The 12,606-nt window shown below is 40.6% G+C and overlaps 1 protein-coding gene across 2 annotated transcripts in view; it reads left to right on the top strand.

Moving 5' to 3' along the window:
- MCTP1 (multiple C2 and transmembrane domain containing 1) overlaps positions 1-7,779 on the top strand; it is a 292,133-nt gene extending 284,354 nt beyond the window's left edge. The window contains exons 19-21 of one of the 2 annotated variants that reach the window (XM_075725893.1): positions 2,903-3,012; positions 6,498-6,595; positions 7,708-7,779. In XM_075725893.1, the coding sequence (XP_075582008.1) occupies positions 2,903-3,012; positions 6,498-6,595; positions 7,708-7,779 (280 nt within the window). Of the gene's footprint in view, positions 1-2,902; positions 3,013-6,497; positions 6,629-7,707 lie in introns of those variants that run through there. The other variant, XM_075725894.1, reaches the window with a different exon arrangement.
- Positions 7,780-12,606: the final 4,827 nt, after the last annotated feature.

Below are 12,606 nucleotides of genomic sequence, written 5' to 3'. Positions count from 1 at the left end.
AAAAATCAGAACTAAGGCTTTGAAGTAAAACAGAAAGAGAATCTTGTTGTGAGGCCTAGCAGCAGTTATTTAAAAATAATAATAAAAAATGCAGCTTTGATAAAGGAAATAAGCAGAGCTGAATAGGGGTTTCAGATTTTAAGGATATACATATGTTCAGTTGCTGGAAGTGTTGTATTTATGTGAGTTAGCAAAACCTTTCCTCCTAGAGCATATGTAATTTGTAACACCTAATACGTGATATATAAGAATTGCCAACAAATTCAGGCCTTAAGCAAGAGAGGTTCTGAGATTTATTGCAGGAAGTTTGGTGTATTTTCGACATGGTCAGTGAACAGCAGTGTAAGGTTTATTATTTGAGATCAGACGGCTTCCAGAAAGACGGCTTCCAGCCACCAGCTGCAAAGCAGGGAGAGGATTGACTTGGCTTTCTGCCCCGCAAAAGCCGAGAGCATCTAACCCTCACTGGATGAGAAGTTGGGAGCAGTGGCTTCGCAACCACCTTTCCGCTGCAGGCAGAGGCGGCAGGCAGAGAGGTGACCTGGGAGCCACACTGAGGTAGAAAACCTTCACAAGCGGCTTTCCTGTAAAGCTTCCACTGATGCACGCAGCGCATCTTACAGGAGCGTTAAAGCCATGTGTTCCCTTGTTCTGGGTGTGATCTAGGACCATAAGGAGCCTGTCTCGCCTGCTGTGGGTGCCATCCGCAGTGCACTGGTGTTCCACACCTATGAGACCGTAGCCTATACAAGGGGTACAGCCCCAAAATAAGTGCTGACTTTTGGAAGTGAATTTTAGGAAACTGATGCATTGGGTGGGGGTCAACTTGCAGGAAACAGGAGGATCATCTATCATGCTGTGCTGCCTTTTTTTTTCTTAAATCTATCAGCAATGGCAAGCATGTTGGAATCAGGATGAAGAGGAGGCCATTTATGCATTTAAGAGCCAAGACTCTCATAGGAAAGGCTGGGAAACATTCCCATGGGGACACTTCCAGGCAGGCTGTGTTCACAGGAGCAGAGGCAAGCACAAGCGCGTTGTATTGCACAAGTTTTCCAGACAAGCAAAATGAGCTTCTTTCTGAAAGAAGTCTTTTATCAAAAGGCTGTCCGTGGAAGTTGTCTTGATGATTAAGTTTTCCTAATTGTGCATTTTGGAAGTAGAGTTTGTTCTGTTACATACCAGATGAGAGCAACAGAATTTTCTAAACCAAGTGAGACCGAATCTTCTTATAAATCTTTGTAATTTGTTCCTAAAACTATAATGGGAAACCTGTACTGAATGCTGTGCTAACACAGCACATAAGGAGGTTTGCTAAGTGAGGAGCCAGTGTTCCCACACATGGCGTGTCTGTGATCCATTGCACAAAGCCGAGTCACAGGAACATGAGCAGACCCTCAACCTTCTGTTCATCCCAAATGCATGGAGAAGAGGGGAAAAGAGCAGGTGTCCCCTGAGGAGAAAGGGAGTGATCCTACACCAAGTGACACTAACATAATGTTCACTCTGGAGACATGTCAAAATTGCCGGGGAGAAAAGAAGACAAATAAACACAGGAAGCCAGAGCTCATTATGAAAAATATGGCTAGCAATTCAGATAATTGCAATTATTCAGCCAGAGAAGCCAAAATAATGTAATCACACTGATTGGGCATGTAGCTAGTGGTAATACTTTAAAGAGTATCATCAGACTGTTTAAAGCCAAAGCCACATTTTCCTTCTGGATAAATGTCATGCAACACCTCTGACATGGTGATGCCTTCATAGAACAATCCCATTGAGCCAAGCTCCCTTTAACCAGCGTTCCCGTGAGACATATACATAAATTGGCCGTCTGGCCTTTGTCTTTTCCCTGCACACAGAGGTTGGAGAGCCACAGTATGGCTGTTTCAAGACTCGTTAGCTTTCACTTCCTCTCTGCCCACACCTCAACTTCTGCAAAGTGAGGTGATCAGCAGGTTTTTTGTCACAGTGTAAAGTTCAGGACCCTTATTAAGCATGTTTTGATACAGGGGTGGGGTTGGAAAGCTGATATCCTGAAACTGTGGTGGGATCCCAGAAGTTCTATTCCTTTATTCATAAAGAAATAATCTTTATTTCATTTGATTCTATCTGGAATAATAAAGTTTTACTTTACTTTTCTTTACTTTTCTCCTTCCATCCTTCTCTTCCTTTTTTATTGCCACCCAAAGTGTTTTTATTTCCTTCTTTCATCCACTGCTGTTGCATTATCCCTGTCTTCAGGACTGACTGTTCTGTCTCCTCCTTTTTCCTATCCCTCTCCTTCTTAGGTGCATGGGTGAGTTTCTAGCTTTGCATACCCATGCACTTGCCTTTTCCTGAACATGCCCCCCAAGACAGAAGGGTTCCTGGCCAGGGAGTGCATGTGCACATCAAGCAGAGGGCAAGGCCCCTGCTCAGCTTTTAACTGCTTGCTCTGTCCTCATGGTAGAGCAGGGAGGAGGTAAAACAAAACACCTTAGCAGTACTCTTCTAACTCTTATATTCTACCTCTGCACTGGTATTGAAGGAGGGAATCTGGGTTGCCTTGCATGTGTGAGTACATTTCGGGAGAAAGGAAATATGTGTGTTTTGCCTGATGCTGAAATTGAGGGCCACTGACATTTCCAAAAAGCGGAGCAATGCTTCCTCTGGGAAGTGTGTGCAGCTGGGCTGGGGAGAGGTGCTGTCAAGCCAGGACCGCCTTTCATTTCTACTGGAAGTGTGTCCAAGCCCAAGCTCGCCCTGATGTCCAGCATCCATGCGTTTGTTTGTAGTTTCAGTTTGTTCTCCCTGATGGAAACTGGCACTTTTCCCCATCCTGCCGTCCTGCCCATTATTTGGTCTTTTATTGGCTCTGTCAGGTGACCAAAGTTCTGTCTTTTATTTATTTTCCTTTTAGTACATTCAACTGGACTGTCCCATTCCTGAGCTGGCTGGCGATTGTTGCCCTCTCCATGTTCACCATCATCCTGTATTTCATTCCACTGAGATACATTGTCCTTGTCTGGGGTAAGTAAAGCCTTTTTAAACTGTCTGTGCCACTTAGAAAAAAATGGTTTTTAAGGAATGACTTACATTGTCAGTGCTTTTCTGTATTTATGGTCATGAAGCGGCCCCATGATGGAAACAGACAGGTTAGTTAAAAATCACAACTGCATAAAGATTTAGGCCCACCTGCAAAATGCATTTTTCTTGGCCGGCATTCTAGACTTCATCATGCTATAAACATGTAGCCATGAGGATTCTTCATGTATCAAAGTGTAGCTTTGTCTAGATATTACTCTGATTTATTTTCACCACTTATACACAAACAGAGGCATTTCAATCTATATAGTGCATTTAGGACGATATGCCTTTTCTACTGCAGTGCTTTATCTTGTGAAAGCGTATGTAAACATAGCAGCAAGAAACCTGTTTAAAGGGTCACCTTTACTCCGACAGAAAGGTATATGTGGTATTTGGCTGGTTGATAATGAACAGAAACTGTGGGTGTAGAATCGTGATTGATCCAAGCTCCCACTATTTGTCCTTATATTTATTCTTTATACTGATTTTAAACAGCTACTGTTACCACATCTGTTGTAAATAATGCTCCAAGTTTTCATTTGTACATTTTTTATACATCTTACACCACCAGCAGCTGTACCCTTATTCAGTAGTGCAGACTTGTGAAGAGCACTGTCTCAATTAAATCTGTGGCTAGATTTTCTTCCTGAAGAAAAGAGTAACAATCATGCCTTTGTAAAAACTTCTGAACTCAAGAGACAACATAAAATCAGTGAACTGCCTCCAAAGAATATATCTGTAATATATTTGTTATATATCAGTCAGTATTAGTAATAATTCTTACAGAGTCTTCACAAATAAATGTAGCAGAATATACAAAATGGAGAAGAACTAATATGGAGGATTTGAACAAAAATTTTTTTTATGCAACTAAAAGAAGTAAACATCTTTTCCTCTCTTGGAATTTCACTTATTCCCCACATACCCTACGCCACTTGGGTGCAACCCAAACTCTTGGTTTGTTCCTAAAATTTCATTCTTCCTAGTGTACACAAGATGATAGGCATCTTGTTACTGGAGTTTGAAGTGCTTGGTCTATGTCCTTTTTCTGTCATTTTTCAGACAGATCTGGCATCTTGTACACTTGCTTTCATACATCCCCTTGATTTCATGCAAGAACCTGAGATTATAATACCCTTTCAAGACCCACAAAACTATACAGTCAGTACTGTTGTTTGAAAACCCCCTGCAATGCCTGGGGAGGGGTCACACTCCCCTAGAAATGCCTCTGTTTCAGGTGAGGCCGAGCCTTGACTCCGAAACTGGAGTCTATGCCTCCCCAACCATGGATGGATAACATAAGCACAAATCATTGTAAATGCACCTTGCTCTCTTTCCCTCCATCTCTTCCCTCCCTGCCCCCAAGTTATCTAGTCTATCTGGATACAACTTCAAGCACCTTTGTTCACTAGAGTTTTCAGCTCCACATTTTTCTCCTGCATTTCAGTGTAGGTGGCTTCTTGTTCAGCAGGTGTCTGGGGATCCTGTCTTTAGGCACCTGTTTCTCTTGCATTGTGCTGGGGCACCTGACAAGTACTGCATAGCTGCAACTCCAGCAGTCCAGACCTCCTTCAGGGTGAAATGCATTCGCACAGAGCCATGTCATGCTGTGTGTAGCTTTGAGTGGCTCTCCCTTCAAAAAATGTAGTATTCCAAACACATGCCTGTTTTCTCCATTACTGTGTGTTTCTAGCCTCCCCCATGTATATACATCTCTTGATCCCATTCATCCATCCTGCACTTGAAAGCAAATTACCTCAGTTGTCTGACTTCCGTCTGCAGGGAAGTTTGAGCTAGTCGGTAGCAGCATCTGCCCATTTTGTTCTTTGGGAAGGCAGGGTTTTTTAAAGGAAGATTCCTCCATGTTATGGCTGGTCTTTTGTACAGCTGTCTTTCTTCTGTGCATCCACAGGGACTGCTTCTTTCAGCCTGCCCTGGCAAGATATTGTCAGTTCTTTCCCTCCTGGACATGTTTCTCCTCATGGAGATTAATGGTCCTTGAGAACGTGGTGTGTTAGCCGTGGTGGAGCAGGAACCACCTCTGCACTCTAATCCCATTCACTGGAGTGTAGAGTCCTGGTAACAGCTGCAGCTGTTTATGCAGAAAAGAGTATAAAGAAAATTATTTCATCAGAAAATTTTCAAGCTTTTGGAAAAGACCTAATCCCCTTGTTGTATCTTACTTGTCCTGTAGTGTCCCATCTCATCTGTTCAGCTCTTTTCTTTTCTTGAGCTTTGGCCATGATTTATTCACACATTCACTTTTATGGGGTGATTGGTACTTCTCTTTGTCAGATGTGACAAGGTGAGACCATATCAGCTCCCAAATTCACTCATGGCTGGTTCAGTGGCCACATGCAATAAACAGTGAGGTAGACCTTGAATTTCTCAGTCACTTGCTGATGCAAAGGATCTTCTTAAACAAAGGTGTTTGAATCTCAGATATTCTTTCTCAACACTCACTGTTGAATCACCAGATAGAGGGATGGTAGTATCTCCTATCTACACCGCAGAACTGAGAGTTCATGCAGTGGGAGGCCATGGGTGTTATCAAAACTGCAGCTTGCGCACTCCATCCCGAAGCTTTATGTCCTTGCTAAAGCTTTTTGAAAGGCTTGGGCACCAAAGACTTCGTGGAAGATAAACTGTATTATCTTATCTCCGATACAGCCTTGATAAAATACACAGAACAGCACAGTCTGTGCAGTTTGTACCATTCCTGCCCATGTTTATAGACGTGTGTTCCCAGAGCACATGCACAAGGTTCTTGTGTGAAAAATGCATGAATCTGATCTGGTATGTAATGATAAGAAAAAGAGTCTAATTCAAAAGTGTGCCTTCTCCTTAGTTTGGGGAGGATTTTCTTGGTGCTTCTGAATGCTAAATGTCAATAGGCATCGTAAGACCGTGATGTCTCAGGGAGACATTGCATCCTTCCTCTGCACTGCCATCAGATTGTCTGTATCTGTCATTCCTGGACAGAGGTTTGTGTAGACTCATCCTAGTCTTCATGTGATGCAGACTTAAATACTTCCCATATGCTTCACCATCTTCAGCATTGGAAAGATTTTCCTTGTGTCTGACCTGAATCTTCTGTCCTGTAATTAAGCCCATTACTGCTCATCCTCTCTACCACAGAAATGGACACTTTATTCCTCTCTTTTTTGCAACCTCCGCATAATAACCACAGTTTCTGTTAGTTTCAAAAAAAGTATTGGGGGAATTTGAAAATGTCCCTAGAATGTCTGCATTTTGAAGCAGAGAGAACCACAGCAGCAGATTCTGACTTTTAGAGCCTGAATTTGCAGTTCATTAATTCATTAATTCAGTGCTAATGTCAGAATTTGAAATGGATCCTAAAATCTTTTCTTTGCCAATATTTTTTTTTTTTAATTATGGTAGTAACATTTGAACTTTCACTTTTACAGGGATTAATAAATTTACAAAGAAGCTTCGAAGTCCGTATGCAATCGATAACAATGAGCTACTTGACTTTCTCTCCAGAGTTCCTTCAGATGTGCAAGTGGTGTGTATATTTTTTAAAGTGTCTGTGTGGTAGTTAATTTGATAGGTGGCATCGTGACTTTCTGGTTTTTTTAAACAAATTTTAAAGCAGTTATTTTGATTCAACTGTATATTGTTTGGCACAAAGAAATTGCAAACTCAAGCTGGGGATAGTCCATGAACCTTAAGGAGGCTGCTAGAATGTTTTCAGTGAGGAATTAGCTGCTACCTTGGCTGTGCCTTTGAAGATGCTTAGAAGCAATCAGTAAAGAGACAAATATTTGGGAGATGGTAGCGGGTGCTAGAGTTTGTATTAAGCAGCCTCCAGCACCACGCGAATCTGATTGGGATAAGGCACTGTGTAGGAAACACTGGAGCTGAGCCCATCAGGACATGCAGAGGGGGAATAGGAAGGTCGAATGATGCAAGGAGCTGCACCGACACAGAATCAGCAGCGGGCGGCATTGCCCAGTGTCTTATGACAGCACGTGGAGCACTTCAGCATTGCCTTTCCTGGGATGGAAGTTTTTCTGTGACCGCAGTTCAACCGTGCTCATAAACCCCTTTAAAAATAAGCTGGTTATGAATTACAAGCTTCTGTAATGCAGTACACAGTCTCTTGAGAAGGTACAAGCGTTAAGATAATGTCAGGCACATAAATCACCTCCAGTATCACAAAGATTATATACTTTCCTTATTTCTAGGTAACGGTTTCAGTTCAGAGCTGGTATAAATAGGAGGTACGGGTACCCACTCTGAATCTGATCCCCTCTGTGGCAGGCCTTTGAAAATAAGCAATTTTTTAAGAAACACTGCAAAGAATATTCATCCAATTAATTAAAGAATGTACTGTTTATTCTATGTTAGAGCTCATGGAGAAAACAAAAAAAAGAAGCCTTCTTAAAATTTACATCAGCACAGTGGTTTACTTCCTGGCAGGATTCTGGCTGGTTTTCCTTCTTACTCTAGATACATCGTTCTGTTGTTGTTGAATCACAGGTGCATATCCCATGTAGTTTGGAGGGGGATAGTTTTCTTTTTCTTTCTTTCTTTGCCCTGGGAAAAATTAGAAATCTTTCTTCTTCTAGCATGCACCATCTGACCAGTCTCTTTCTGAACGTTGTGTTTAAACAGGTGCAATACCATGAACTGAAACAAGATCCCAGTCACAGCCCAAGCAAGAGGAAGAAAAACAATCCTGGCTAGCCAGCTTCACATGTTGAGGAGACTAGCATCTGCTGGGGGAAGATAAAAGAAAAAGCCTACAGCCTAAGCAGCGTTTCCTTTCTCTAAGCTTTTTATTTATTTTGCCTTTATATCTAATGGGGAGGTTTTGTAAATATTGTAAAAAGGCATTTCTCATTGACTATATACTTCGCACTGTAAAGACACATTTGATGAAGGTTTCAAGTAGGGGTTTTGCCATTTGAAAGCTTTGTTAGAAACGCATAACACATTAAAGGAATCAGTCTAAAATGGTAAATGTGCACTGCGACTTGATGGTCAAAGATACCTGAAATACTCATGCCGACTAAATCTACAAAAGGTGTAAATTTAAATCTGACTCAAAAATTCAGTCAGATTTTATTTGTGAGCATTAATATTTTTATCCAGTAAGTCACCGTTACTATTTTCTATGTTTTATACATTTCAAGAGAACTACAACGTAGTGGAGCCTACTGCACTTAAGTTTTAGCAGATTTTTTTGAACTCCAGACACTGATGTTAACTCCTGGTACAACGTTTTCCTGTGCAGTAGGGCTGCTTATAAGATAATGAGAAACACCACGTGCAAATCTCCTTCTGGAGCTCCCAAAAGAAGTTCCTGCCATTTTTATCATTCCATTATAAGACCTAAAAATCTGTCTCTCTCAAAATACTGCCAGGTTTGTAACTTATTGCCTATCTGATTTTTCTATATGTACCAGTAATCTTCATTTGTACTACGTAGTTTAGTGAATGAAGCTCATAGTTCTTCTGTAATGGAAATACTATCAAACTAACTCCATATTGCTTTGGGTGTCATGCTATGAACACCTTTTGTGCACATAACTATTTTAATATGGAAATCTTGCAGAAAATGTTTTTGCTTTCAAATCACAAGATCATATTAATACACTTTATGATATAACACATTACCTGTTACCAACGTGAAATATAGTGTAGAGGAAAAAATGCAGTTGTGGTAAAACTGATATACTGGTTTTACTTTCTTAGCTAATAATGTAGTCAGTTCTTCTGATACGATTGTGCCCTACTGCATGGAAACTGCATTATTTTATGAAGTACATGGAACATAGATGAGAAACGTTTACATTTCAAATGTCTTAGTGGCCACTGCATAACGAGTACTTGGGGATATATTCTGATAGCTGCATGTAGACTTCCATGCTCAGCTCCCCGCATAGTGAGCAGAGACTTCATTCCTAAGGGACTACCTGTGCACAGCTCTTAGTCGTAGCTCCCGGTGACATTAAAGGGGATTTTTGCCTGGGGAGAACAGCAGGACTGCATCCCCGAGAGGAGCTGTTCCTGTGGTCCTCTCTGGGTTACCTCTCATTGGTTGTAATTGCTGATAAAGTTATATTGCACTACTCTAACAATACTTTTTGAAAAGACTATTTAGAAATACTTTGCAAGCAAATGTATATATATTTGTCTAAAGAATTATACGTTAGCTGCATTGCTCATGAAGGATCATCCTGGATTTGTTTGTTTTACAGATACGTGGATAGCCGGTTTCTGATGTGACAGTTATTTTGATCTTTCTGTTTGTATGTTTGAAAGAATGCCAATCAAATGACTGTTCTGCAGAAAGTCTTGGACCCAAATATGCTCTTTTTACATCACAACTTTAAAAGAATTTATTTGCAAACCTTGTGTAACCACCTTCTCGCTGTATGCTGCCTGAAGAGCAGCATACTACTGATGAAGTCAGAATCACTGATGAGCCTATGTTGTTTAAACAAAGCCAAACTTTCGACTTGACAATGTGCAAATTTGTGTTGCCAGTTGTCAGTTTTGCAGAGTTCATTGATACACTGCAAGCCTTGTACCTTCTTAATGTTGCCCATCAGTCTGCGTGCAATTTCCTGTTGTGGTTTTTTTTCTGTACTCAATTTCAAATGTCTACTTTGGTGGCAATGTCTGAGTTAGTTATACACTTTACTGCATTAAACACAGTTTTAAGCATCTCTCTACCAGGTATTAGGAAGCCTCTTTCTTTGAAGTCCTACACTATCATTTTCCCATGAGTGGTGTGAAGGGCAAGTGAATGAAAACATCATATTCCTGTGTGCAGGTCTTCAGTACTTTAAGCCCCAAAACGTGTAAGTGGAGAGGGCAGGGGGATAAAAACATCTGTTTGTTAAAAATTGGTGAACTACTTTGAATGCCTCAATCACTCAGAATTGATCTCACTGAAAATATAACACACAGAGGCAAAGCTAAGAATGCATGTTGATTAAATATGATTCTTCTGCCACAATAGGACATTTTAAAATCACATTTTAAAATAATTTGTCAGTGAACCCATCTTCAGTATTTGCAGTTTGTCTACTCTGCTTTGCCTGGAAGGCCTGTGTAGAGAATCAGTCCTGCCTTATCCCGTAAATATTTCAATATATCTTCCAGGTTGGTTCTGAATTCAGTTGCTAACCTGTTAGATTTGCCGGGTGTTATTCCTAAGAAACCTGTCCATTCATAAGCAATCACAAAAGAATAATGCATCTCATGATCATGAAACTCCTTCCGCTCTGAGAAAATAAAATTTACCAACTTTATTTGGGTCCAGTGAAGATGAGTAACTTAATTGGGGTCCACACTTACACCAGGTGTCAGAGCACTCAGGATCCATCAAGGCTAATTGTCTGGGATGTTCTAGTTACATTTCTGCTGATAACTCACAGTACAGAGCTTACCTACCCTATTTTTACACTTGTTTCTCTTTGTAGTAATGAACAACTAAGTGTTTTTCATAATAGCAATGAGCTTTAACTTGAAGAGCTACAGTACTGTAACTTAGCATTTTAAATCCAAGTGGAATAAAACCCGAGTTTTTTCTATTGCAATTAAAACAACAGTGGAATAATCAGAAAGTAATTAATTAAGCAGGCCACGTACAGTGTATCTGCTAATGTGGGTCCTAAGAGCTTAGGCTTTTTTACCAACAAGAGCTGCTGGACCTGCCAGCAAATGTACCACATGATGCTGCTGTATTTCATTCTGGGGTAGCCCAAGCACAAAGCAAAGGAGAGAAAGGAAAATTATTTCTCTTATCAGTACTAGATCACATAACCGCCACACAAAACTTGAGAAAACCTTTGCAGCTCTGTGCCCAGCAGCCAGGGATCTGCTGCTAGCCATGGAAGATGTGAGCAAGTGTAGGTCAGGTCATCAGATCAGGAGGCTGGATACTTCTTGCTGCAAGAGGTGTTAGAAGTTTTCTGCTTCTTTTGTGTCATAGTAATCAATCAAGAGAAGGCATGTTTCTCATAAACTAAGGATTTTAGATCTTAATTTAAAAAAAACATTCCATAAGCTATCACTGTGCAAAAAATGAAATAAATCTTAACTATCCATTGCACAGGACATCCTACTTCTGGATAATTTCTTTTTTCTCTGTAAGAATTTAATGCTCAAAGCCAGATTTAGCCATACTTCAAACAGGAAAAAGTCCCCATCATTGAATCTTGAGTGTCCAACTTAAATTTCTGGAAGTTTGAAATTAAGTTCTTTTACCAAAGGGACCAAGAATAGTATAGCTATGTTTTGATCTTCATCAGCCTTAGTACTGAATGAAATTTAAACGTCAAAACCTTTTTTTTATAGTTCAGGTTGCACAGTATAGAAGCCTGAAAAACTTAGTCATGATTTGCATGGTAATAAATATTTTCCCATTTTAATATAATCAAAAGAAACTTAAAACTGCTTTTCTTGTTCAGCTTTTACTTAAATTACAGCAGGTGATTAAAAGAAAAGCAAAAATGTTGATCGTTGATATATATTTTGATTAAAGAGTACTTACTAATATTTTCTGGAATAATTCACTAAGTCAATATTGCCTGATGTGCTTTATCCTGACATGAAGACACGTTCCTAGAAGTTTACTTTTTGCACATGATCTTTTTTAGGCATGTCACAAAAAAACCCGAAAGTGTTTTAGATGCACAACTGATGAAGAAAGATCCCCAGACAACAGTAGTAAAGCAAGGTCAAACACAGTGAAAAAAAACATGGTCAGATCTGTAGGGAGTGTTAAGCACTGGGCAGTTGCACGGAAGAGAAGAAGAACTGCAACACAGGAGCGTCCCATCTTTATTTAGTGCATGCCATTGCAATTGCCACAAGTACTGGAACTTTGAAAAGAAAACAAAAATATCAAACAAATGTCTTGTCATCACACCATTCCTAGATATTCCTGGAAGAAAGGAGGAAAGTCATTTAACCAAACTGTAGTGTGGTGGTTTAACACAGCTGGAACACGTTCCGGCAGAAGCTTCTCAGTTGACATCAACCCATTTTAATCTGCACTGCAGCTCCCATAGGCTGCTCTGAGCCTCTACCACCATCTTACCCCAAGGTAACTGACAAAGGGAGTGGCTTTTTGCTCAACTGGATGCTGGGAAATCTCTTTTCCAGTGGTTTTTATCACATTATAGGATTGGCCTTGGCCTCATGGTGCAGTTTACTGACCATTTCTCTCACTTGCAAAAGTTTACGTCTCAGAAAACAGCCTGCTCGGTGTGCATTTATCCTTGAGTTAGGACGTAAAGATTTTTTGCTGCCTCCTGAACAAATATGGTAACAAAGGCAAAAAAATATTTTCCTTCCCCGCAGGCTTGCTAGCCCTGGGACACATAACAAGCAGTTGGGTCGGGAGGAGCTGTTGCTCATGGGCACAAGATACCAGTTGATCAGAAGAAATGGGCCTGGAGACTAAAGCAATTCCTTCGCTCAGCATTTCTATTCCTCAGGCTGAAGCCCCATAAACACACATATTGGGGAAGGGGGCAGAGCAATGGGGAAAAGCCT

The sequence above is a fragment of the Pelecanus crispus genome, chromosome Z, assembly GCF_030463565.1.
Source record: "Pelecanus crispus isolate bPelCri1 chromosome Z, bPelCri1.pri, whole genome shotgun sequence".
NCBI classification, from domain to species: Eukaryota; Metazoa; Chordata; class Aves; order Pelecaniformes; family Pelecanidae; genus Pelecanus; species Pelecanus crispus.
Note: the sequence above shows the minus strand (reverse complement) of the source record. Positions and strands in the feature narration are given on the sequence as shown.